The 26785-nt window shown below is 60.4% G+C and overlaps 1 protein-coding gene across 6 annotated transcripts in view; it reads right to left on the bottom strand.

The window, feature by feature from the left end:
- SDK1 (sidekick cell adhesion molecule 1) overlaps window positions 1–26785 on the bottom strand; it is a 742921-nt gene that overhangs the window by 51973 nt on the left and 664163 nt on the right. For all 6 annotated transcript variants that reach the window (XM_086376792.1, XM_086376793.1, XM_086376794.1 and 3 more), the window contains 7 exons: window positions 26648–26763; window positions 25246–25435; window positions 23304–23402; window positions 13734–13928; window positions 11766–11967; window positions 7680–7783; window positions 5373–5443 (listed from right to left, as the gene is read on the bottom strand). In XM_086376792.1, the coding sequence (XP_086232918.1) occupies window positions 5373–5443; window positions 7680–7783; window positions 11766–11967; window positions 13734–13928; window positions 23304–23402; window positions 25246–25435; window positions 26648–26763 (977 nt within the window). The remainder of the gene's footprint in view (window positions 1–5372; window positions 5444–7679; window positions 7784–11765; window positions 11968–13733; window positions 13929–23303; window positions 23403–25245; window positions 25436–26647; window positions 26764–26785) is intronic.

Below are 26785 nucleotides of genomic sequence, written 5' to 3'. Positions count from 1 at the left end.
CGGCCGCCAGAGGCTGGGAAGAGGCAGGCAGCAGGCTTCCCTGTGTCTGCAGTCAGCTACCACCTTGACCTTGGATGCTGGCCTTCGGAACTGTGGGAGGGCAGGGCGCCCGGTTCCAGGCGCTCTGCTGTCCACACTCGCACCCTTCAATTTCAGTCCCTGAACCCGGGCGGCACCGGGGGGACCCGGATGCTCAGGGAAGTCTGTTCTCCGTGACCTCTGGCTGGTCTTGGTCCCAAACTCGGGACCCCTGCAGGAGGGGACAGCTCTCTGCCCTCACTCGCCAGTGGGCAGCGCACACAGCAAGGGCGCTTCCTCCCATGAGCGGGAATCACCACGTTTTCACCACGAGAGCCCAGGGGTTTGCAGGGCAGGTCTGCCGCAGCCCCCAACGTGCTCTCCCGCCACTTCTGAGTCCTTGGACCCCCCCACCCCCCGTCCCCGCGCTGAAAGCGCCGTGGCTGGTCGTTCTTCCTGTCAGACGCAGACACTCAAGCCTGGGAAACTGGAGTGGACTCGCCACATCCCCAGGATCCACGTGCATCCCTCTGGTCAGAGGAGCCCAGCAAGCCCACCCGGATGACACTGGACTACTAAGCATCACCTTCACAAACACTGAGAAACCAGACAGTCGTGTGAGTCGCTTTACTGCCAGATTCTCTCTCCTGTGCGGGTCTGGGACTGGACCCCATATTTCCAGGGTATCAGTGCTCGCTCCGCTCTCCTGACGCCCACAGGTGGAGACATCTTTAAACTCACCTCACGGTTGTAGAACTAACGATCTGAGAGTGAAGGTGGACCCGCTCAGATGCCCGCGTCGCCTGGATGGGGCAGGTGACCGGCCAGGCACGCAGGGTCCCCGAGGCACAGGCCCGTCCGTCCGGGCCCCGGGCTGAACCATGACACTGATCACTTCCTCCAGCAGCGAGCCTGCGGCCCTCTGCCCCGACTGTTCCCAAAACGAGGCCTCAACTGACCAGAGTGCTAGGAACTCGGGGAGCTGTGTGCTGTCAGGAAGGGAGGTGAGGACAGGGCTGAACCCTGGGGGCCTGCCTGGGGGGTAGGAGAGAGGCTCTGTTTCTTGTTGCAGTTTCTAGTTTATTCTGCCCTTTTCTTTCCTACCGATTTTGATGGACAGAACCTCTGTCCCCCGCACTGCAGATTCAGGGACACCCCTGAGCGGGGCACGCCCTGGCATGCTGGGCGGTCCCTATGCTTCCTGTCCAGCCCCGGCCCTGGAGCCTCCCCGCCCTGAGGACGGCAGCGTTTCAGATCCTCTGATACACTTTTTTTTAGATCCCTCCCCTTTGAGTTCATAGGATTGGTTCAGATAGCTTTAAGGGTTTTTGTTTTGCACGACCCTCTGCTATTTAAAACTAGGTTCCACGCGGTAAAGGCAGACACCGTGCAGCGTTTACTGCTAATTGATGCCACGTGCAAGTCGTGTGTGAGTCTGTGTGTGTAATGCACGCAGGCGCCCTCTCCTCCTAAGGACGGACGCCCACAGTCGGCCACTCCGACCCTAGCCCTGGGTTTCTTACTGGCTACGGCTGAGACAATTACAGTCCTCACCCCTAGGCTTCCTTCAAGCACAACTATCACAACACGTAAGAAAAAGTTTATTTCACCCCCTTCTTAAAAAATACAACAGATGGGAAAGTTGGAAAAGTCTACCCGTGAGAATAAAGAGAGACGTTTTCCCACCTGACACCTAAGCCGTGCAGACAAGGTCCAGGTTCAGTGACGCGCTCTCCACCGCCCTTCCCAAGTGAGGCTCAGCGGTCACAGGGCCTCTGACCCTCTGGGTCCCAGGCTGCCCACAGCGGTGACCCCTGAGGGAGGGTCCTGAGGCCCCCGCCCCACAAGTCCCCCTGCAGTGAAGGCGCCCGGCTGAGGCCCCCGGGAGGTCAGCGGAGCTCCTTGCTGCAGAGGGCCCTGCCTGCACCCCAGCCCTGCCTCTAGAGCCGACCGGCTCCGCAGGTTGATGAGGTGCCCTGAGCTGCGACGTAAGCGTCTTAAGTGCTTCACCCTGCCTTCCGCAAATCGGAAATTCCACCAGCCGGTCCGCAGGGGCCCGGGGTGTTTTTGCAGTTTTGGAAAAGGGGCCCTTGTTAAAGTGCCCGTGACCTGGTCGGAGTGCATTGGCCTTGACCCCCCACTCCAGCGGGCGGGAAGAGGACAGAGGGCTGGGGCTTCTCACCATGAACCTCAGTCCTGGCCGAGCGCCAGGGGTCAGGCTGGGACCAGCTCAGTGGGCCTTCCCAGACAGGGCGGGCCGCGGGTGGGGGGACCCGGGGCTGGGGAGGGTCCACACGGAGTCCCTTCCCAGACAGGGCGGGCCGTGGGGGGGGGACCCGGGGCTGGGGAGGGTCCACACGGAGTCCCTTCCCAGACAGGGCGGGCCGCGGGGGGGGTGACCCGGGGCTGGGGAGGGTCCACACGGACTCCCGGGTCTCAGGGTGAGCTGGAGGCAGAGCGGGACTTCCACTGCCATCGTCCTGGGGCCCGAGCCCGGGACTTCCCACCACCTCTGTTCCCTGGAGCCCAGAGCAGGGGTCCCTCTGATGCCTGCTGGACTGAGTCCATGGCTCAGCGGCACGGGAGGCCCTAGAGAACCAGCTCCAGGCGCCTGCCCTTGAAGCCCAGCAGCTGTCACACCTGAGCCTGCATTCCTGCGGACGTGCCACTGGATAATGACCTGCCTGCCCTGACGGGTGGGGGTGGGGACCGGCCATCCTGTCACCTCCCACCTCCCTCCGGCCGCTGCCCTCCTGTCTTCTCACTGAGGCCTGTGGACCTCACAGCAGGGAAAGGAGGCTCTGGGTGCTCAGAGCCCGGCGCCGGAGCCAGTTCTCACAGACGACAGAGCGGGCGGTGAGAAAGGAGCAAAGGCCAGGATGTCCCAGAGAGGCCAGGCCCCTGGGTCCCCTCTGACCGGGGGCTGCACCGCACTCTTAGGAAGGCGCCCTGCACAGCCGAGTCCCCCTCCCCAAGTCCACTGCACGTGATGCAATCTGTCCCTTAGGACGCTAATTTTGCTAGAAAACAGCCTCAAAATCCACTCAGAGAAGAGGGGACCAGAGAGGAAATGCATGTGAGTCACAGACTGTGTGACCCGCTGGAGGTTTCAGAACAGCCAGCTGAAATGTGATCAATTCAGAGACATGAATGCCCAGTATGAGCTGCACTCAGTGTGAACACAGAGCCACTGCTGTCCAGAATATACACACAAATCCTCAGATTCCAACAGCACCGGCCCTCGAAAGGCACAGATTGACCATCCCACTCAGGTCAGTTCAGCTCAGTCGCTCAGTCGTGTCCGACTCTTTGTGACCCCATGGACTGCAGCACGCCAGGCCTCCCTGTCCATCACCAACTCCCAGAGTATGCTCAAACCCACGTCCATCAAGTCGGTGATGCCATCCAACCATCTCATCTTCTGTCTTCCCCTTGTCCTCCTGCCTTCAATCTTTCCCAGCATCAGGGTCTTTTCAAATGAGTCAGTTCTTCGCATCAGGTGGCCAAAGCATTGAAGTTTCAGCTTCAGCATTAGTCCTTCCAATGAATATTGAGGACTGATTTCCTTTAGGATGGACTGGTTTGATCTCCTTGCAGTCCAAAGGGCTCTCAAGAGTCTTCTCCAACACCACAGTTCTAAAGCATCAATTCTTCAGCGCTCAGCTTTCTTTATAGTCCAACTCTCACATCCATACATGACTACTGGAAAAATCAGTTTTGACTAGATGGACTTCTGTCAGCAAAGTAATGTCTCTGCTTTTTAATATGCTGCCTAGGTTTGTCATAGCTTTTCTTCCAAGGAGTAAGCATCTTTTAATTTCAAGGCTGCAGTCACCATCTGCAGTGATTTTTGGAGCTGTAGTCACCATCTGCAGTGATTTTTGGAGCCCAGGAAAATAGTCTGTCAATGTTTCCATTGTTTCCCCATCTATTTGCCATGAAGTGATGGGACCGGATGCCATGATCTTAGTTTTTTGAATGTTCAGTTTTGAATGTTGATCATCCTACTAAGAGGAATCAACTCTGATGGACAGCCCATTCAAGTGGGTCAGTGGCCTTGGAATTACAGGCAGTGCTTGCGTTTTTAAACAAATTACTAAAAAAGATTTACAGGTGAAGCATTTTGTTTGGAATGCAAATCTATATTTAAACGTCGTCCCTTTGTTCCCTTGGCTCTGATTCAGTAAATTACTCATAATTTTAATTATACTTCAACTGCCTGGCAGTTGACAGGCATTTATTTCCACAATGCATCATACTGACCACCTCCTGCTCAGGCTTCTTGCGATTAGTTTCTCCTGCTGGGCTCTGAAGGGGGACAGCTGATGGACAGGCACGCCCAGCACCTTCCGTGCAGCTCTCCTCGCCTCACAGGGCGTCTGGGACTGAGCGCTCGCAGCCCAGGGGCTGGAGGCGGGAGGGCTGGGTTGACAGCCAGCACTGCAACCACAGCTGCCTGTCGAGAACGGCTGAGGTGCCACAGTCCCGAGCTCAGCTGGCTACGGGGCAGCCAGACCCACGTCTGAGACCAAGCACGTACCCGGCAGAATTCAGCACCACCCAGAAGACCGTCTGCTCTTGGTCGATTGTGTTAGTGGAGAGCGGGAACTGGAAGTGCTTGGAACCTTCAGTTTCCATGTTGAATGTTCCCCATCTCCCACCAGAGATCCTGATGGAAGTCAGGGGTCTAACGGGCCTTGGATCAGAGACCTCACGGTGGCCTCAGAGGGGACCTTGGAACCCTTGTTTTACAGAGGAGGAACCTGGGGTCAGAGAGGCTTCTGGGGTCAGAGTCTTGCTGTGGCAAACTGGCCCGCAGGCCGAGGCCAGGCCTTGTCCCTCTCCCGGGGCCCAGAGGGCCACTCAGCCGTGGCTCCCCCGGGACAGCCGTCAGAGCCCAGCTGAAGCCTCCTGGGTCCTCATCCAGTTTCAGCACTCCAGGGAGGCTGGAAAGTGCAGAATGCCACAGCAGTGAGCTCCCAGTTCACCGGGAGGACACTTGGAAATGTCTTCTGTTCACACTGAAAGGTTCCTGTTACCCCAAGGAGCTGCCACTTAGCGACACAGAAGAGGGGAAGTGGCCTGGGATGACTCGGCCACCGGACGGGCTGTGCGCTGGGCCCACTGGCCGTCCTGCTGACCGCCCCCCACCCCAACACACCGAGCTCCGGTCCACTCTGCAGGTCACCACGGCACTGGACTTCCCCCCTTGGAGGTCACACTCACACCACGGCCCTGCATGGTGCACCAGCCGGACTCTCCAGCCCAACCCAGGGTCGGCCGGGTGCCCGCTGAGCAAGCTCGCTGCTGCAGGAGCGGGGTTCACAGAGTACCGTGGGGTCCCCGGGCCTTACCTGCCACTGGATCAGAACAGACGAGGTGGTGCGTGGTGTCACAGACACAGAGCGTGGGGGCTCCCCGGGGACTGGAAGGAAGAGGGAAGCAGCACGGGTTAGACGTCGAGCTTGGCCCGGCACTCCTGGGCCCGGTCCCCGCCTGCTCTCAACCAGCCAGCACGCGGCCCCCTCCTCCCTGGGGACGCCCTTCCTCCGCCTGCCAGCCTGTGTCCAGGAGAGAGGGACCTCATACTGGACCACCTCCCTGACCTCACCTCCCACGGACCCGCCCCACTGGACGCACGCAGAGTCTGGGTCTCTTCATGGCCGAGGCGCCCGAGCGCCCCTGCAGTTCCCTGATCTCCCCAGAGGAGGAGGGGTGTCATTCTTTTGGGGTACGTGGGTCAGAGCGACTTCTGAACAGGACACATGAGCAAGCCAGGCCCAGGGCCCTTGACTCTAAACACGGATGTGACTGTCAGGAAAGGGGCGTGACTCCGGGGGCTGGGGAGACCTCTGGCCTGGCCTGGGTCCCGGTGGTGGCCTGGTGCAGCTCCAGTTTGACCCCACCCTGCTCTCTAGAGCGTGTGTCACGTCCAGCAGGCCGTGCCCCACTCTCCACCACGTCTGCCCCTGCCGGGCCTGGGCGGCCCGCTCCCAGCAGACCGACTGGCCTTCTCACAGCGGCCCCGCTGTGACACCCTGACAGAGTCAGTGTTCAGAAACGGGCTTTGAGCAGAAGGATTTAGGGCCTCTCCCCACCTGCCTCATCTGTGTGCCCTGCACCCCCAGCCTGCTCCCCACTCTGACTCAGCTGCTCCGAGCGACCCCTGCACCCTGCAGGCTTCCCCGTCCTCCGGGCCCAGACCAGGGATGGGCCCATGCTGGCCACACTCCAGGCCCCCTGCCCCAGGGGCCGCTCTCTACCCTGCCCCTCTGACCTCTGGCTGTTCCAGCTCAAGGCCCTGACCCAGCGTTCCTGCCCACGTGGGGCGGGCTCAGTACTCTCGGGATAAGAGACCCTTTCCCAGCAAACCATCTGCATGCTCCCAAGCCCCTCGCCCAGCACTGGCCCCAGCCCTGGGGTCAGCCTGGCCTGTCCTCTCCCCTGAGAGCTGGACTCAGAGACACGGGACAAAAACACAAGGCCAACCCATTGCAAAGAGAAACTGGAGTCTCGAAAAGGAAGATGAAGAGGTGATTTGAACATCAAAGGGCTGAGAGAGGCCCCCTTCTGACCGACCTGTGAGGGGCAGCGGGTGGGCACCCCTCTCCCGCAGACCAGCTGCCGGGTTTTTTCCTTCTAAGAACTAACTCTCAGGCAAGGCGCTAACGCAGGAATACCGCGGACGCCACGGGGGACAAGCAGTGCTTCTCCAGACCTGGGGCCGCCCTTCCTCCCCGGCCTCCCGCCTACGGGGTCGGGGGGCACCTCTCCGGTCAGGATCATGGGGCCCTGGCGGCCTGACCTCGGCGAGTTCAAGAGCCAGCAAGGCCCTGGACCCCACGGCTGGTCCCTCAGGGCAGGAGGCCCCGACACCCCGGGCTACAGAAGAGCAGAGCTGAAGCCCGGAGGCCTGGTGTGATCGTGGGGATGGGCTGGTTTGAAGGTCGCTCCACTGCTGAGTTAAGCAGGGAAGGGGGAGCTCAGGGCGGGCCTGGGGATCGTCACAGAGCACCGCCCAGTGAACTGAGGGTACAGGTCCGTGGCTGGGCTCCGAGCATCAGCGTCGTCGTGCAGTGGCCGTGCTCTGTCCTGAGCGCCTGCCTGTCTGCTGGGTGGGCCTGAGGACCCCGCCTCCCTGTCCTTCCGGGCCTGGCCTCACTGCCGATGGCCAAGCAAACTCACAAGGGATCTTCAGGCCCAATTCCTCTGAGCAGAACCAAGCAGGGGTGGGGGGCGGGTAGGGACCTGGAGCTTTCAGGGGGTCTCTCTGCCACCACGTCACTGTGCATTTGTCAAGCGGCAAAACCAGGATGGCTCATGAATGAGAAAAATGGGGAAAAGCTCTTACAATCCAGCTACCCCATGGCATCTATCTTTAATGACCCTATAAATTATTCAATGTCAGGGATGCTAATGGATCATCGGGTTTGGAAGCTAATCAAAGAAACGTCCCTCCGTTTGGAAGCCCTTGAAGTCTGATTTACGGCCCTGAGCTGTGCAGGGGCACCGGCTTCTGCTGCTAATTGAACCCCACTGCCCATGGTCGCTCCCCGGCTCCCTTGGGTGACCCCTTCCTGGTTCAAGGGGGGAGTGGGCCTCTCTAGGAGCCCAGGTTTCGGGGTGCACAGGCAGCAGCGGGAAGTGGGCCCATTGCTCACCATCCTGCAGCGTGGTGACCGCCTCTGTCTCGGCGCTGAAGTCACTGTCCCCAATGTCGTTGGTGGCCTTCAGACGCAGCTTATAGGAGGTGAAGGGCCTCAGCCTGAAACAGAAGAGACCTGTGACCATGGAGCCCCTACTTGGGGGGGCCCCCAGGAGGGGGCGTTCTGGGGCTGCATCCTCCAGGCACAGTGAGCTGGCCCGGGACTGCTGGGGAGCAGCCCCCAGCCCCCAGCGCTGGCTTGATGATCAGTCTAGGGGGACAGGAGATTCAGGGAGGGGGAGGAGGGGGCGCAGAACTCCCGGTGGGGATGGAGCTTAGGCTCAGGGCTCCTGGGGGAGGAAGCCGCCTCCTGTAATTAGAGACACTTTCCTGCGTGCACAAATTGCTGCTCTCCAAGGAGCTGGAGGATTCCTCCAGAGGCGCTAATTACCTCGAGCTCTGGCCCACTCCCCTCCCCGCTCCCCCAGGGCTCCCGCCTGCAGCTCCCGTGACCTGGGGCTCTAGGGTCTGCCCTGGCCTCCTCCCTCCTTGACTGAGCCAGCCAGGGTACCCAGCGCTTGACCAGCACGACCCTCTCTAACCCCTAGGGTGGCTCTGCAGGGTGGAGCTGTCAGGATTCTCAGGTCACGAGGAGGGGACAGAGGCCTCTGCCCTCTGCAGAGACTGGTCAATGGTTGGGGTGGGAAGATGACTCTCCTTTTAAACAACCCTAAGTAAAACGGGTCGCTAGGAGTCAGACACGACTGAGCAACTTCACTTTATTTTTTCACTTTCATGCACTGGAGAAGGAAATGGCAACCCACTCCAGTGTTCTTGCCTGGAGAGTCCCAGGGACAGGGGAGCCTGGTGGGTTGCTGTCTATGGGATCGCACAGAGTCGGACATGACTGAAGTGACTTAGCAGCAGCAGCAGGAAGTAAAACCAAGATGATGTCGACTGCCCACAGTGAAATGATGTCTCCCCTCGGCCCATGGATGAGACTTTAGGGACACGAATGCACTTCTTGGTGCCACCACCTCGGGCTTCCTCTTTCCCTTCCATCCATCCACCCACCCAAGTTGTCCGGATCCACGGGGGTCTTGTGTGCCCAGCACAGAGCCACACCAACAACCAAGGCTTCAGATGGACTCGTCTGCGCCGAGGACACACACACATTCACCACGTCCCTGGGGACACCTCCCGCTCACCCCATTCAGCAGCTGCTGCTACTCCTGCTCACGAGGAGCCGATGTGGACCCCGCCTCCCCCTTCCCTCTGCCTCAGGCGGTGGCCCCGTCATCCTCTCTGTTTCCTGGACCCAAACATCCCAGGTGATTCTAGGTGCTCCCTCCCTGTCCCTTAGTCCAGACCGCCTCCAGGTTTCCTCACCTCGGTCTAAGCACAGCCCTCCTGCCTCAAACCAACCCTGCCTTCTTGCTTCCCATCTGACCTGTAAACCATTGGTTTTCGAACTGAGGACCAAGGAACCCTGAAACTCTAAGGAACCCTCTGGGGGTCCAGGGTCTCCACTCCCCGTGTCAACCAACAGCTGCTCCTCATGCATCTGGTTGGTAATGGCTTCTGGGAAACACTTTGTTTAGAGAAAGGATTCTGCTACCTTGAAACATTGAGGACTGTTTTTGGAAGCCGTGATCAGAAAGCTTTCCTCTCCCTTTGTTTTCGTATCTTCTCCTGCGTGAGACCTCCTGTGGTGGCTCTCTGTGAGTTCACACTTGCAGGGATGCTCTTGCATCACCGGCCGGGCCTGGTGCCAGGCGGTGCTGAGTGAACGCTCGCTAGAGGGACGAATGCAGGGGGACGTTATCTGCCCCGGAGGTTTCTCGGGAGGGTTGAAAAGAGGACGCATGAAAGCCAGCGCAGGCTGGGGACGTGGTGGGGGCCCTGGAAGCGACCCTTGTGTTCAGACGCAGCACTTTGGCCACCTGTGCGCGCGTGCTCTGTCGCTCAGTCGCGTCGGACTCCTCGTGACCTCGGGGACCGCGTCTAGTGCGCTCTATTTGGGACATGGTAGTGCACGTGGCCTACCACGTTACATTCAGCACTTCGCTCTTCTCTGAGGATTTTGGGAACTGAGGCCAAAGAGCAGGCTCTTTGAAGACCACGCTTTCTTTCCTGAACTCTGGGGTCTCAGGGAGTCGGGGGCACATCACGGGCAGTGAAGGATGACTTGACGCCTGGATGAGTGCGCCCGGGTCTGAGACGGACGGGCTGGGGCCAGGGGACCGGGAATCAGAGCTCCCAGCCTCGCCCCGCGCTGAGCAGACTCCCTTCCTCTAGAGGACCCACAACTGTCCCTGGGGGCCACGGAGCTGCAGGACTTTCTGTCTCAGCAGGAAAGCCCTGCCTGGCACCTGGAAATAGGCACAGAATGGCTCAGAAGCCATGAAGAGAACAGCCAGCTCATTACCCTGGAGAGACAACCGTGGCTACAGAGCCCGGACAACTGGTCTAACCTCTGCCCCGAGCACTTGTCATCACCACCTCCCTCCTGCCCACTTGCTCCCGCCGCCTCCCTACTGAGTACAACAAAACTTCCAGGACCACTTGGAAAACGGAGGAGGAACAAACCCTCTGGTTTCCCCCAGCTCTGCTCTGTTCACTCCCCCAGCCCTCCTCCAGCCTTGGCTTTGAAGAGGGCCAAGCGGGAATTCCGATTCTGGCCCCCCCTCTCCTAACTGGGGCACCTCATTTAATTTCTCTGGAGTCTCACTCGACTCATTTCTGAAAATGGAAGTGATGGTATCTGCACTTCCAGGGGAAGTTCTGTTGCACAGCCTGCCTCGAGAAGTCTGGTCACACAGCAGGCGCTTAATAAATGTTCCTTTCTCTTTCCCGTCTCCCCATAGGCTGCTGGAGAGGGCACGTTCAGAGGAGCAGCAGGGCCCGTGGTCGCTGATCATAGCAGCCGTCACTGGAGCCCAGGCGGTCACCGCCCTGTTCCTGAGGGACACCCAGCTGGATGGGAACGTAACCCAGCACCCAGCACGGGGCTCTCGGGAGCCAGGAGAGGAGCCGTGGTCAGCTAGACAAGCAAGGGGCCTCCTCTGCCCTCCTAGGAGGTCCTGGCGAGGGCTCCAGACCCACAAAGACAGGGGTACCCACTGCTGGGCACCCTGGAGTGTGAGTCCGTGGAGTCAGGGGGGGAAGGACAGAGGTGATGTTGGGCGTCTCCCTGGGGCCAGCCTGGACCACCGCCAACCCCACAGCCCAGGGCTTATGTCCCGGGGGACCGTCACTCCCCAGGCCTGCCCATCTAGACGGTTCCATCTGGAGGAACCTGGCAGGCAACTTAACGCCCCACAGCCCTCACCTCCTCCACCACAAAGCGGTGCGGCCAAGAGAAGAGGCCGGGTGGGATCAGGACAAAGCGAGCCCAGGGCCTCCTCCCACCCAGCGGTCACCAAATGGCGGTCAAGAGAAGAGGCCGGGTGGGATCAGGACAAAGCGAGCCCAGGGCCTCCTCCCACCCAGCGGTCACCAAATGGCGGTCAAGAGAAGAGGCCGGGTGGGATCAGGACAAAGCGAGCCCAGGGCCTCCTCCCACCCAGCGGTCACCAAATGGCGGCCAAGAGAAGAGGCCGGGTGGGATCAGGACAAAGCGAGCCCAGGGCCTCCTCCCACCCAGCGGTCACCAAAAGGCTGGCTCAGGGGCAGCCTGCTCCTGCCGTCAGCCGTCACTGCGGAGCCACGGACGGCAGCGGGCGGAAGAGGTGTGCCTTGCTGACCCAGGCCGGGGCATAGAGGAGGGTGGTCTCCCTGACCGTGACACTGGCCTGTGACATGGTGCCAGGGGCAGGCTGGGCCTCCGTCTGCCTCGGGGACTGGGGGGGCCTCCGCCCCCGTCACCTCGTTAGATCCTGGAGCTCGGGGGCGGGGGCAGGGCAGACAGAGCTCAGAAGGACAGGCAGGAAAAGGCCGGGGTGGGCCTTGGGACTCCTGGGTCCCAGCATGGGAGGGCCAGCCAGAGGGCAGATGCGGGCTCACAGCGTGGGTCTCCCTACTGGGAGGGTGGGAGCTGGCGGGGGGAGCGCAGGGCAGGGCCCCCAGGGGCGGGGCAGGGCCCTCCCCACCCTCTTGGTACCTTTCGACGACACAGGCCGTGGCCTCGTGGCTGATGGACGAGGAGTAGGTCTGCCACTGGCCCCTGGGGAGCTCACGCAGCTGCAGCGTGAAGTACCGGATCGGGGAGGCGCCGTCGCTGCCCGGCACCCACCGCAGACACAGGCTGCGCGCCGTCACGTCGGCCTGGGGCACCTGGAGCTCCCTGGGGGGCGCGGGCCGCTCTGCGACAGAGAGAGGACGCCAGGTCAGGGCCGGGGGCACCTCGAGTGGTTCCGGGGGGGCTTGGCGGCTGCCCGGGGCGCTGGCTGTCCAGCTCAGACAGCCAGCAGGCCGTCATCCACAGCCATGTGAGGGTCCCGGACTCTGGCCGGACCTGACTGGAGACCCCCGTTTAGTCCCAGAATGCTCCACTCTCAGAGCAGAAACAGGCAGGCTGGGGGCCCGCCACACTCCCCGGGAGCACCGCCAGGCGCAGGCACCCTGGACGGCGCTGAGAGCTCCCGGCACCTCCAGGTTTCTGCCGACGCTCTCCCTCTTTCCGATTTTGGGTCAGTGCCTCTTTAACCCTGGTTTGTGCTCCCTGGACATTGACCCGGGCCTGAGACCATAAAGGTTGTGGAGCAGGTGGCCTGGGGGCTGCTCTGAGCCTCTGGGGTAGGGACTGGGGTGCGGGGAGCAGGGCCGGGACCCGTTTCTGAGTGGGGGTCACTCGCCTGTTGCCCGGTCTCCTCACCCCATTGACATCAACAGAGAAGCCCCACGGGGCAGGAGTAACTGTTGAACTGTGCATCGTGACGAGTGCGGGTTCTGATCAGGACATGCGGGGTGAAATGACGCTGCAGCTGATTGCCGGCCCCAAGGGGATGGCCGCTAGGGACCCGGATCTAACTCCCTTCCCTGAGGCCCACGCTGCGGCCTGAGAGCCCGAGTCCCCTCCTGGGCCCACGGGAAGGGGCCTGGCTCTCTTGGGCCCCTCGCTGAGCCACGGGGGCTGCAGGGAGGCAGGGGCACTTGGGGGCTGGAGGGTGGAGAACAGGGCTGCTCCTGAGGGAGTTCACGTCTGCGCCTCAGTTAAGTCACACCAAACCTTGAGCAAACCTGTCCGTTTCCTGCTCCTTCAGCAGGGGCTGCGTGGACCCTGAGGAGGAAAGCAAGAATCGGGGCCCGGGGCTCTCGGTCGCCTTGTGGTGGGAGCTGGCCTAACTGCTTCCCGGGGGCGGGGGGGGGCGGTGAGGAGCCGGCAGGGGGCTCTCGGTCGCCTTGTGGTGGGAGCTGGCCTAACTGCTTCCCGGGGCAGGGGTGGGGGGTGCGGTGAGGGGCCTGGGGCTCTCGGTCGCCTTGTGGTGGGAGCTGGCCTAACTGCTTCCCGGGGGCAGGGGTGGGGGGTGCGGTGAGGGGCCTGGGGCTCTCGGTCGCCTTGTGGTGGGAGCTGGCCTAACTGCTTCCCGGGGCAGGGGTGGGGGGTGCGGTGAGGGGCCTGGGGCTCTCGGTCGCCTTGTGGTGGGAGCTGGCCTAACTGCTTCCCGGGGGTGGGGGGGGCGGTGAGGGGCCCGGGGCTCTCGGTCGCCTTGTGGTGGGAGCTGGCCTAACTGCTTCCCGGGGGCAGGGGTGGGGGGTGCGGTGAGGGGCCCGGGGCTCTCGGTCGCCTTGTGGTGGGAGCTGGCCTAACTGCTTCCCGGGGGCCGGGGGGGGGGCGGTGAGGAGCCGGCAGGGGGCTCTGGCACCTCTGGTGGGAAGGAGGGGAGAAGGGGGAGGGGGAGGAGGGGCAGTCTCTCTCCTTGAACCCCAGACATCAGGGCTGAGGATGTAGGCCTGTGGCGAGTGTCAGGCTGTGTGGACAAGCTGTGTGTCCAGCTCCAGGAAGGACTCAGGAGGTGCTTAATAAACTCGCAGTTCGCACAGCCACCCCCCACCCCCTACCCCTGCCCAGGCACACCGGGCCTCTCCCCACTGCTGGCCGACACTGAGTCGGGCCTCTGGGTCTCACCTCTCTTCTCGGTGGTGATGACCGTGGCCTCCAGCGGCTCTCCCCAGCCCTGCCTGGTCTTGGCCGACAGCCGGAAGACGTACGCGGACTCGGGGGCCAGCTCGGTGGCCGTGAACTGCCTCACGGTGGCGCCGACCTCCACGGTGGTGAAGGTGTTGGGGCTGCTGCTGGCCAGGCGGTAGGCGATCTGGTAGCCTGGGGGAGCAGGGCACGAAGACTGCTGGTCAGCCGCACCCCCCTCACAGGGAAGCCCCCAGCCCCCACCCGGGACACCCCACCGAGCCCCGGGTTTCTGCGCTGTCTCCCTCTCCCAGGCCGGCATCTGAGCTGCAGGCTGGGCCCTTGAGAGGGAAGCCAGGCCCAGGGATGAAGGGGGCCTCGGGGCGCTAGGCCCCTCTGCATCCTTTGCAGAACTTGACGCGAGCACAGCTACCTCCTCCCCGTGGCCCGGCCCGGAGGACGCTCAGGAGCAGCACAGAGGGCGGTGCCTTCTCTGCCCCGGCCCCACCTTCTAGCAGCTCTGCCCTCGACCCCCAAGGGTCTCCCTGCCTGGAATGCCCTTCTCCCCGGAGCAGGCCGCCCTGGGGGCACTCATGCCTGTGCTCAGGCCCCGTGTGTCTGCTGTCTGTCTGTCTGCACACCCCTCTTCCTCCTGCCACCCCAGCGCTCCTGCTCCCCAGAAGCCTCACCCCCATGGATCTGAGCAGGTGGGGTCGGGGGCTCCCCCAGGGACAGCTCTCCCCACAGTCAAGGAAGCGGGAGGGGGCTGGCACATCAGCTCCAGGCGGGCCCTCAGCTCAGATCGTCTCTCCGAGTGCCCTGATCATCACGGGCCCATGGCTGCTCAAAGTCACGTCATTAAGGACCACATCATTAACGACCATTAAGGACCAGGCCTCTGCGTCTAAAGCGGCAGAGGACTTGCAGACCCAGCTCTGAGACACCCGGACACCTGGTGTCTGGAAAAGGAGGGCAACGTGGTCAGCGTGCCCACCTGGGCGAAGCCCTCCTCCTGCACGCCCAGCAGTGAGCGCCCTCTTGGTGGGAGCACCACCCTCCCCCTTGCTCCCTCAGCCCCCCTTGCCTGTCACACTGTCCTGATCAGTTACGTCATTGCTCTCCTTCTCCCCGTTACTCTGTAGAACATGTACATCTCTTCTCTGTTAACCCCCAGCTCTCTCCTGAAGCTCAGTCACTGCTGCCAGTGACGTAAGCCGCCTTCCCACACCAGCTGCGACCTCAGGGCTTCTGCTCCAGCCTTCATGTGCCGTATTATTATTTGTACATTGTCGGGATTTGCGAGGAGACTGAGGCACAGGGTGAGGCCTGTGTTCAGCAGATTTAGAGGGGCACCCGGGGAGATCAGATGCAGGGGGCGGGCAGCGCCATCCACGCAGGCACATGGTTCCACAGCAGCTACAGCAGGTCTCATAGGGGACGGGGAGGGGGGTGGTCTGTGATGGGACACAGCCAATGACCCGTGTCCACCTGGCCACCGGAGGAAAGTCAGCCTGTGCCCCGTACGAAAGTAGCTGAACTACGGCAAGGAATTAAGGAAAGGTATTCTGCAAAGAATTGATGCTTTGGAACTGTGGTGCTGGAGAAGACTCTTGAGAGTCCCTTGGACTGCAAGGAGTCCAACCAGTCCATCCTAAAGGAGATCAGTCGTGGGTGCTCATTGGAAGGACTGATGTTGAAGCTGAAACTCCAATACTTTGGCCACCTGATGCGAAGAACTAACTCATCTGAAAAGACCCTGATACTGGGAAAGATTGAGGGCAGGAGGAGAAGGGGACGACAGAGGATGAGATGGCTGGATGGCATCACCCACTTGATGGACATGGGTTTGGGTGGACTCCAGGAGTTGGTGATGGACAGGGAGGCCTGGCATGCTGCAGTTCATGGGGTCGCAAAGAGTCAGACATGACTGAGCGACTGAATTGAACTGATTCTGCCAAGACAAACTGAACTTTATGACCAAACGCAAAGACTACAGAGGCAGACACAGACCACCAAGAACATGATCAAACATAATGTTTTAAAGACCTCAAGAGGGAGGCGTGTCCCCAGGGTGAGTGAGCTCGGCCATTGAAGAAACACCACGCCTCGTGAAGAAGGGACTCCAACCCTACCCTCTGCCCTCAGAGAGGCAGAAAGGAACTCTGCGTTAAAAACAGGTGAACATATGCACTCCTGGGGCCTGGGCCCTGTGTGTGTGCACACTGAACTTCTGGGTAGCTCTGGGCTGACCAGGTTTCTTTTGCAGCTTGTGAGAAGGCATGGCTACACCTGAGACGGCCGGGGGAGCAGACACCCCCTGCCCAGCGCCTCCCAGGCACGGGGCCCGCAGGAGACACTGCCGTTAACACGAGGCATCCCAGGGCCCCCCACCCCTCACGGCGCCCACCAGCCGGCAGTAGGGCCCTTCACGTGTCCCTCTGTATTTCAGAGAGTCACGTGTGATGAAGACGCCTTGATCATTCAAATCACCTTCTGCCGGTGAGCCTGAATCAATGAGGATTCAGATGTGGTTACTGATGTGCTTTTGTTATCGTTTGTTCTTGATCACATTTCACTTCTGCTCAGATTATCTGCTGCTGGAGTTAAAAATCCTGGGGTGAAACCGAGATTTTGTTCAAAGGCACGTCTTTGTGAGCTGCGATCTAAACGGGACCCACTAATTGCCTCCTGGGTGGGCTCAGGTCTGCCCTGCACCAAAGGCTCCACCCCTACTCCCCGCCCCGCCCCTCAGGGCACGACCCAGGGGTGACCCTCGACCTCACCCCCACCTGCCCGTGTGGGCTCCGTCACACGGCCCCTCACTCACTCCTTGTCCTCTGTCTCTTTTGGACTGATGGGGCGTTTCTGCCTAGCCCCGAGGGCTCCAGGCGACCCCGGAGAACCACGCGAAACCTGGGCTAGTCTCTGATCCAGGTCACAAGGAGCACCTGGGAGAAAATGCCTCCGCCCTGGAGTCTAGGAGCACCTTCCTCTCTAGGAGCACCTTCCTCTCTAGGAGCACCTTCCTGTCCTTTGCCCTAGAAGAGGGACCGTGTCCCTGCCGTCCTGTTCTGCGGTGCCGTGACCATGAGGATGAACGCCCACACCTCACCTCAACACGGGCTCGATGAGCAGGAGAGAGCCTTCTGTACAGGAGCAGCCAAGAGCTACTGCGGAGCACTGGCCCACACACTCGGGAACACGGATTGGGAGCGAGGCAGGACGGGGGTGTTTGCACAGAAAAGGCTCGTTATCTGGTCCCAGGTCCAGCAAGCTCAGAAACAGGAGCTGAGCCTCAGCGACAGGAGGTCAGAGGGTGCAGCCACACGAGGAAGGAACGGGGATCTGGGTCCCTGGGCGGAGAGGAGAGGGCCGGGGGCAGCCGCGGTGGAAGGTCCCCGGGGGGAATTAAGAGGGGCATGACCACGTGCGGCCCATGGGGATGCAGGGGGAAAGCAGTGGGCTGCAGAAGCCCAAGCAGCTCGAAGTCACCGGAAGATGAGGACACGTCGCTCGTCTAGAAAACCAGGAGGGAAAGAGGCGCGCGCCACAGGCTGGAGGGTGGGTTCCGGGCCACCCGCGGGGGAGGCCAGGGCCGGGAGAGAGTTGGAGAAGGTGCAGCCAAGGACGGGGTGCCTTTGCAGGGGGTGGGTGGGGGGCATCTCGGTCAAAGGAGCTGACTGTGGAGAGACCCCAGAGCGACTCTGGAGAGTCGAGGGCGGACCTCCTGGGTGGTGGCGAGGCCTTCCCAGGACTGGGTGGTTCCTGGGTAGCAAATGGTGTCTGCTTGAGAGTTCCGTCCATTGTCTGTTTGGGGACCATCCTGGGCCCCGAGGCCAAGGCTGTGAGGAGGGCACAGGGCTGCTGACCCCCTTGCAGGCACTGTGGGTGGCGATGGTCCCTCAGCGCCCACTCCTGGCTCGGGAATCCACAGCGGCTGAATCTCCCAAGGGGGAGCGGGCAAGCATCAGCCTGGCCCAGACGCTGCCTGGGTCGCTGGTTTTACAGCTTCTCCGTGTGAGGCTGGGGGTCAGACAAACCCAACAGAGCAGCAAACCACGCGTTTGCTAACACAGATCCTATTCAGCTGAGCCCCTAATTCTCAGCAGAGTCCCGCACACCCTCGTGTAACAAGCTAAAGGTCAAGGTTCAGCCCCCATGGGCAGGCTGACTTCTAATTGCATGGAGGTGGGATCCGGTCTGTCTGGAGGGACAGACCCTCCCGGTCTGAGGAGCACACGCGTCACTCGGGCTTCGCAGCATCTGAGCGACTGTGGATTAGCTGCAAACGAGGGGGGACGGCCGCTCTCGGGTGGCTCCCACCGCACCCTCCAAGGAAGGCTCTAAACGCCTCGAGCTCTCCCGGTAAAATATTTACGCAAATAAGCAAGTGTTTCTCCCTGTAGGCGCCTCCAGTATTTCACACTGCTAATCTCTTTCGGAAATGAAAGAACATGTTTTGATACAGATTACAAAAGCTCTCGCCGCAGAGGTGTTTATATGCTCAGAAGGCCACGCCGCCGGAGTCGGGACGCCGACTCTAGGTCCCTGCACGTAAAGCGAGTCTCGCAAAAAGATGTTTTCCTTCCTCCCCCGTGAACGCCAATCTGAATCTTTAGAAACTGTTTTCCCGTCTTTCCGCAGCATCTACAATTTGCTGCGCTGGTGGTAATAATATCCGGGTGACAGGTTACCCAGACAATGTTTGTTACAATTACCGCTACACGCCTCACAGCCCCGGAGGGCGTCGGGGGAGGTGGCAAGCTGTGTTACGCAGCCTCGGAGTCCCACCCCCTCCTGACCTGGGGTTTTGTGATTTTCAAGGACCCCTGGGGACTAGAGATCTACGGCCAGACTTCTCAGCACCTCGGGGGCATCCCGTAACCTGGCCCAAAGGTGCCTCTCAGCAGGAACCTTCCGTTGTGGAGCCGCCAGGGCGATGGAGAACGAAGCCCCGCCACTCGTCCCTGATGGACACACAGAAATGCCGAGTGCAGACACGCAGCGATGCGGAGGAGACCTCTCTGGTCCGAAAGCAGGGAGGAGGCGCTGAAGGCCCACAGTGCCCAGCTGGCGCTGACCGGCACTGGCTGTTCTGGGTTTCCGGTGCCCTGCACGATACCCGGGAGGTCTGATCACCGGTCCCCCTGAGGTGGGCAGCCCTGGCCCAGAGGGACTACGTGACTCCTGGGAACGGAGCGAAGGGGCTGCTGAGTTACCCTCCCCGCCCAGGCTGTACGCAATGCCTGAGGCTGGACTTCAGGCCGCCTTACTGAGAATCTGGGGAGAGGGATACAAAGGGGAGGGGAGGCCAGTCACTTTAGAGCAGAACAGAGGGGCCCTGGTGGGCTCTGAACCCCGGCCACCAGGGCCTGTCCGCATGCGACTTTCTTGACTTTGCTGCTGCTGTTGTTCAGCCGCTCAGTCGTGTCCCACTCTTTGCGACTCCATGGACTGCCGCATGCCAGGCCTCCCTGTCCCTCACTGTCTCCCGGAGCTTGTCTGTTGAATTGGTGATGCCATCCAACCATCTCATCCTCTGCCGCCCTCTTCTCCTTTTGCCTTCAATCTTTCCCAGCCTCAAGGTCTTCCCGGTGAGTCATCAGGTACTGGAGCTTCAGCTTCACCACAGGTGTGTACCCATTCATGACAACTGGTCGTGTCTGCAAGGTTTTCACGTGTGCAGAGACATCTCCGGGCTGTGTGGATGCTTTTGCAACTTGTTTTTCCGCAACAGATGTTTGTGAGGCTTTTCCGTGGCACCTCCTGGAGCACGCGTTCGTTACTCTAACGGCCTCTGTAATTTCTCTGTGCAAATAGCCCCCAGTTTGCCTTCTCACCGCCTCACTGATGGACATCTGGGTTGTTTCTACTTGTTTCTTTTCTAAATTTCCTGTTATTTAAAGCAGTCTGCCGTGACTCTCTGTGCGTTTGGCCCTGTGAACAGCAGGGAGGGTTTCTCAGAGTTAAGGCCTTGGAGAGAGGCAGCGGGGTGGGGGTGCACCCGCCCTGGTCATCCCCTCTGCAGCTGCGCTTGCGCTCCAGGGAGAGCGTGTGAGGCTTCTCCCCGCGTCCTCACCTCTCCCGGGGACCATCAGACCTTCTGTGCTCCCAGGGAGAGGGCGTGAGGCTTCTCCCCGCCTCCTCACCTCTCCCGGGGGCCATCAGACCTTCTGTGCTTCTAAGTCTGAGGACTGTGAAATGGTATCTAGATTATCTGCATTGTGGTCTGAATCATCATTCTACATGTTGCTTTCACGATCAGAAAAAGTTAAAGACCAGTAAAAGTAGGGCACATGATTCTAAAGTGAGTGCTGAGCTTCTGTGGACGGGGGACTCGTGTGGTGACTGTGGGCGCAGGAGCTTTGGGAGCCAAGAGGAGAGGAGACCGGCCCAGGTGGGGATGGGTGGGGAAGGGAGGCAGCAGGCAGAGGCGCCCTCTCATGTGGTTCTCAGAGGAGGAGTGGCACCTGGGGGTGACGGGGGTCTTTCCTGGCAGGGGACTCGGGAAGGGTCACCGCCAGCGCTGGCTGAGGCTGGAGCCCCGCCGGGGTTTCAGGGAAGTCCTAGGAGAGGCAGCTCAAAGTCACGGTCACAAAGCAGAGCACGTGTCTGTGTGGGCACAGGGAAGGGCAGGCCTTCCTCTGCCCACTCCGCGGAGCGCTGCTGTCAGAACCGGTTTGCATTGGCCCGGGAGGGCTGTGGAGAGCGCGGAGATGATCACAGACCCGGGACCACCGGGTCTCAGCAGAGGTGGTGTGTGTGTGTGTAGGGACCCCCGGGGGGCCGGGCGGGGGGACTTCACCTCTCTGCTCCGAACGTGCATCTTGTTTCGCAGCACGCTGGGGCTCCCCCGGGACGGGGCGGTGATCAGACGGTTTGTCCTGCTGCTTCCATGACAGGCTGCCGAGAGGAGGGCAGCCCTGCCTGCGTGCGGGCTCCAGGCACCTCGAGAGCCTCGTCAGCTCCACAGACCACTCCCGCCCCGGGGCCTGAGAGCAGCTGCCCGGGGCCTCTCAGCGGCACAGGGTCTGAAATGCACACGGCAACAGAGACTCCTCGATGATGGTTGTGGTTTTAGTGGCCAGAATGTGCAGGTCCTTGGTCACCTGGCTCAGAAGCGCCGTCCTCACACATAGCAGCGGCTCCCGGGGCCGCAGAGGACAGGGCCGAGCTGTGCAGGTGGCGAGTGTGCTCTGGGCGTGTCTTAATGAAGCCGGGGCTCGGCAAGTATCTGCCTCGCTGTTCATCCTTTCACGGCTGCCAGTTATTATCCAGAAGACAAATCTGATCACATCCCTTAGCTGCTCAAGGTCCTTGGGGGACTCCCTTGGCACAGATTTTCAAACTTTTTTTTTTTTTAATGAAGTGAAACCCTTTTTCAAACAAAATCTTACAGTCCTCACCTGGAGAGCAGGTGTAAGTGGTACGTTTTACTGCATTAGGGTGTGATTGTCAAATTACCTGCAACCCGAGCAGACGTATTTGGGGTCTGCGGTGGGTGAGGAGGAGGAAGGACCGTATTTTTCAGGGCCAGCCTGGCCCCAGGAGACACACCGGGCCCTCGAAGGCCCAGGTGGGAAGGTCTGGGCCGCTGGCCCCTCCTGCACACGATGCCTTCCCAGGGGTTCGCAGCCCGGCCGGCCCACACCCCCCAGGGATGATTATGCTCCCGCAGGCGGAAGGCAGCATCGGTTCAAGACTCTGGAAACCACCCGTGTGACGGAGCAGACCCTCTGGGTCTTCCCGGGACAGCCCCCTCCCCGTGTCCTGTGCTGGGGCGCCTCTCTGAAGCACCCGGGAACAGTGTGTGCCGTCCCTCACTTCTTCCACAGATGCTGAGACCCCCACCGCAGGGGAGGCGGTAAGCGCTGGATAACCGAATGACCTGGAGCACGCAGCGCCCAGGTCTGCGGAGCCTGAGGAGTGCTGGGCTAACCCCTGTGACCCCGCCTGTCACCTTGCCGTCCACCAGCCACAGTACAGCGCATGCTGATCACACCCCCCACCAGACTGAAACCCACTGGGGAGTTGGGGCGTTTTGAGCACCAGCTGCCCTGACGCCTTGCGTGTCGCCTGGCAGTAAACGCTGCAGAGTTCGTGTCTGACTCTTTGCGACCCTGTGGACTGTAGCCCGCCAGGCTCCGCTGTCCATGGGCTTCTCCAGGAAAGAATACTGGAGTGGGTTGCCATTTCCTTCTCCAGGGGATCTTCCCAACCCAGGGATTGAACCCGGGTCTCCTGCACTGCAGGCAGATGCTTTATCCTCTTTATCCTTCTCCACGGCCCGGTGTCAGGAGACTGGCTTTACTGCCTGCGGGTGAGCAGACCCAATGTTTTGTTTACCAACACTCATCCTCAAGCTCCAGGCTGAAAACACCGTCCAGCCCTGAGCCCCTGATCCAGGAGACGCTGCCCTGCAGGGCATTCTGCGGAACCTCCCGGCATCGAGGGCTTCCCGGGTGGCTCAGTGGTAAAGAACCTGCTGCCCAAGCACGAGATGCAGGGCAAGCAGGTTCAGTCCCTGGGCTGGGAAGATCCCCTGGAGGAGGAAATGGCAATCCACGCCAGTAGTCTTGCCTGGATAATCCCACGGACAGAGGAGCCTGGTAGGCTACAGACACGAACGAGTGACGAGCACGCACGCACACCCCACATCGAGACCACGCGGTCGTGTCACTGGTTCCTCCTCTTCGAGGACCTGCCCCGCCAGCGTCTTACTCACTCCTTACACCCCTCCCCCTCCCCTCCCTCTCTCTCATCTTCCCCTCTCTCCCCTCCCCTCCCCTCTCTCCCCTCCCCCTCCCCTCCCCCCTCTCCCCTCTCCCCTTCCCCCCACCTCTCTCCTCCCCGCTCTCCCCTCCCCCTCCCCTCCCTCATCTTCCCCTCTCTCCCCTCCCCTGTCCCCCTCTCTTCCCTCCTCCCTCTCCCCTCCTCCCTCTCCCCTCCCCCTCTGCATGAGGCCTGGCACATCAGAGGCTCCTGATTCGTCACAGTGAAAGAGTGAACAAATCAACGGACTGATGACCTTTAAAAATAAAACCTGCTGCCTTTGGGAAAACTGGGGTAAATTAAGACTCTTCATCAAAGTTATCAGAGCTGGCCCCCTGAATGCCAAGTTCAAAGCAAACCGCTTCCCTGGGACCCAAGCACGCAGTTCAATTGGGAAACTTCCTCAAAGGATTGGGTGCCGGGCCTGCAGCAGCAGAGAGACACTTCTGGGACCTTGGAGCAAGGCCCGCATGGGAATCTTCTGTGAAAAGCCAGCCCGCTGTTTTCCAAACACACATCAAAATAACTGGGTTATTTCTGAGCAGAGGGAAGGTCAATTATAGATGGTACTGCCGTGAACCGTGAACAGAGAGATTCTGGGCGAACAGAATGTAAATTTCATTCTGCGAAGAACCCCTTAGAGCAGGAGACACAGGGCTGCGGTCTCTCGGCTCAGAAAACGCCAGGCTGCTGCAGATGGGATTTTTTTTCTCTAACCTTTTAGACATCTAATAAAAATGGATGAAATCAATCTAATTGTCATTTCTCTCTGAGCTGTGGTCCCCGCTGCTCCCTTACCTAGAATAATGCCGTTGGGCTCCTCTGGAGGCTGCCACACGATCCGCACAGATGTGAGCCTCACCTCCGGGAATACGAGCCTCACGGGCGGGCCTGGGGCTGAAAGGGGAAAAAAAAAGACCCGAGAATCAGGCCCCACTGGGGATGTCACTCGGGTACACGGCGGGGTTTTGCAGGGTCCTGTGGGCTGGCCAAGGACAGTCATGACTGCTGACGACACTGCTCACGGGTGAATCACTCTGAGTTTTGGGAAGGTGACTTTTGCAGTGCTCATGAACCACGCTGGGAGTCCTGAGTGGTGCCAAAAGCTGGCAACTACAGTCACTAAGTAGCATGGTAGAGGGTACATCAAGTCAGACTTTGCCAATCTGAGCTGACTCCTCTCCCAGTCTGGACGTCCATACGGCAGATGAAAGGTGAAGAAGGTGGCTGAGTGTTGCTCCCAACTTCCAGTGGAGGTTACAGTGATTGACCAAATAACACGGCTACAGCAGTGGCCTTTCAGACACACGAGCCCTCTCCTGCATCGTCCCAGAAAATCAAGAGGCGATGTCCACAAATGAGTGTCATAGTTCTTCTTCATGGTCTGGTGCACCAGTAATTCAAAAACTAGCTATGTATGCAGGCACCACTGAATAATAGGCTCGTAGACGCTGTAAAATATATTTACTTAAACGGACAACCTAGTAAACGTGTGGCCAGCGTGGGAACTTCTCATTGGAACTTAAGAGCTGACTCTTCCCAGGTAAGAGGCAACAGGCATGGAACAATCAATATAGAAATAAAATGACGTGCGTGACAGCCACTCCAGGGCTGTGAACTTTGCCTCGAGCTACTTAGCTGAGAACGGTATTTTAAATTATAAACTTGTGCTCTGACCCCTGCGTTTGGGTGAAATAAACTGAAGGAGACCACGGGCTCACACGCCAGGACCGACTCAAAACGGGAAACTCTGACGTCTGGTCTGTCTTCCATGGCTTCTGCCCCTCACTGTCCCCAAGGGTGATTGCTTGCATCGCGATGAAATGAGGGGAAGGAGAAACAAGTTTATATCATGATTGTGGCCGAAAACAGACGGCGGTCCATGACTCCCCTGCCTGTGCGTTGGGAAGAATACCCTCCCCAGTTTGAGGAACCATTACTAAACACCCCTGTTACTGTTCATTCGGGTGGTCCTGGACACAACATACAGTTTTGCAAAGACATGGCCTTCAGGCCACAGGGTCCCTTTCAGACGCTGGCTGCCCTGAGACCAGCCCCTGAGGAAGAACGATGCTTGAGGCGCCCCCTCCTCTGACCCAGGTGAGGCCCAGCTCCCGGGCTGTCTCCCAGCAGACGGGGAGGAGGGTGTCATCTCAGCGGTTAGAGCACTTTCCAGGCTGATTTAATTCCTTCAGTAAAAGGGTGAAGAAAATCTCTGGTGCCTTACTTTCAGCTGAATCTGAGCCTGGGTTTTTTGGGGGGGAGAATATTTGCCACAGTCTGGTTAACAAAGATCATGTACAGGAGCTAACCTTGGGTGGCTGACATCTGCTAAGTGGAGAAACATGGCTGAAAGTTTAGACAATCATCAAGAGGTATTTGTTTCTGGGGTTGGGAACCTGGGCACCTCAGCCCCTCAAACATGCCCTCTGAGGGGGCCACCCCAGGGAACCTAGGGCTTCTCAGCAGCTTTGTGCCAACGCCACCAGGAGCGGCCTGAGGCGTCCTGGCCTGGCCCATCCGGCCTTTCAGGCTCACCCCTAACCTGTAAACACTCACTCTGGCTGAAACTGGCCGTAGGGGCACTCTGTGGTCAGAAAACAGCTTTGCTTCATTTTCCTCTGCTGAACCGAGGGGAGAAGGAGTGTTCTGAAAATTAAGTTGAAGATGACCACCGTCCGAAGGGTATGGATGGGGACAGCAAACCTGGGGGGCGGGCGGAGGCATGGCCCCGACGTACCGTCGTCTTTGGTGCGTTCCAGGATGGGGGGCACGCTGGGGACGCCGTTCCCGATGCGGGTGAAGGCCAGCACCTGGAGCTCGTAGAGCACGAACTTGCCCAGGCCCGCCAGGAGCGCCGACTGCGTGTGGTTCCCGCGCACCACGTGGCTCCGGGGCTCGGGGTCCAGGTCTTTGGCCCGGAACAGGATCTGAGCGGTGACACACGAGGGCGGGGAGGGGAGGCAGTGTGTGAGGAGGGGCCTGGGGGGCTCAGGACCCGTCCTCCCCCAGGGCAGCTAGTTGAGGACGTGGGGATCTAATTCCTAACCGCTGGCACTTTTGGGGAAAGAGGGAAGTGCAGCAATTTCCTGGAGACTGGAAGGTGGCTGCAGCGATGACCCAGCCCTCAGCTGGCTGGGTGAGCCAGACGCTCCGCTGTAACTGACAGGATTTGAGGTCCCCGGCGGCAGCCCCTAAAACCAGGGCTCGACACAAACACAGAGACATCCCGCTTCTTTTAAAGGAGCCGGCGGCCACTCGGCTGCATGGCTGTTAGGAGGCGGGCCTCCTGCCTCGGAGGACCTGGGGACCCCTGAACCAAGACCCCGCCCCGGGGCTGTTCACTGCCCTCACTGGAGCCGCAGCCGCACTGAGACGGTCCCTCCACGGCCCGCCGGCTCTTCACTCCCAAAGCTCCCACCGCCGGGAGCTGGCCCGCAGGAGCAGTGGCCGGAAGGCAGTGAAGGGCGGGGGTCGGGAGGGAGGGCTGTCCACGGCCAGGTGGGGCTGTGGGCGCTGCTCTCAGAGCTGGGCTGGGGGCGCTGCATCCAAACGGGCCAGAGGGAGCTATCAGGATGCCCCGGGGTGGCGGTGGGGCGTGAGGATAGGAGGAAACAGAACGGGATGGAGAAGATGGACGGCCCAAGGAGAGGCCACAGCACATGACATGCGCGGCCTCACGGTCAAAACCAGGAAGGTCCGCCCTGCTGCTGGCGGAGCGGACGGCACAGAACAGGGGGGTTTTGAGGGCCTGGGTAAAAGCACACAGGGCTGGCCCAGAAAGGTCTCCCAGAGAAGCCAGGAGGTGCCAAGCCTCGACGCCAAGGCCAGCCCCCAGGACGGACACGGGTGGTGATGACACCTGCAGACACATGTGTAGGGGCCTCTGGACACGTCCTTGGCATTGTACAAAATCAGCCACCATCGACTAGAGGGAGCAACCGCCGTTCCGCCCATCTTAGGCTCAGAGCGCCTTGCGTGGGCCCGCGTGACGAGGGTGGAGCGACCCTCACCCCAGACGGTGACGAGGGAGATGAGAGGAGGAGGGTGAAGTCCAGGAAAGAGGCCAGAGCCAGCGATGCACAGGCCATGCGAGCTTGCCGGCCGGGGAGGCAGGCGGGGAAGGTCACCCGAGCACGTACCTTGTAGCCCAGGATGAGCCCGTTTTGGTCTGGTTCGGGGACCGAGGCCCACGTCAGTAGGATCTGGGTGGAGCTGACGGCCTCGGCTGACACGTTTTCAGGGGCGGCTGAAGGAACTGCAAGGAATGAGTTAAAGAG

The sequence above is a fragment of the Bos grunniens genome, chromosome 25 (genome assembly GCF_055505025.1).
Source record: "Bos grunniens cultivar Pamir isolate PY7600 chromosome 25, Bosgru_T2T1.0, whole genome shotgun sequence".
Lineage (NCBI taxonomy): Eukaryota > Metazoa > Chordata > Mammalia > Artiodactyla > Bovidae > Bos > Bos grunniens.
Note: the sequence above shows the minus strand (reverse complement) of the source record. Positions and strands in the feature narration are given on the sequence as shown.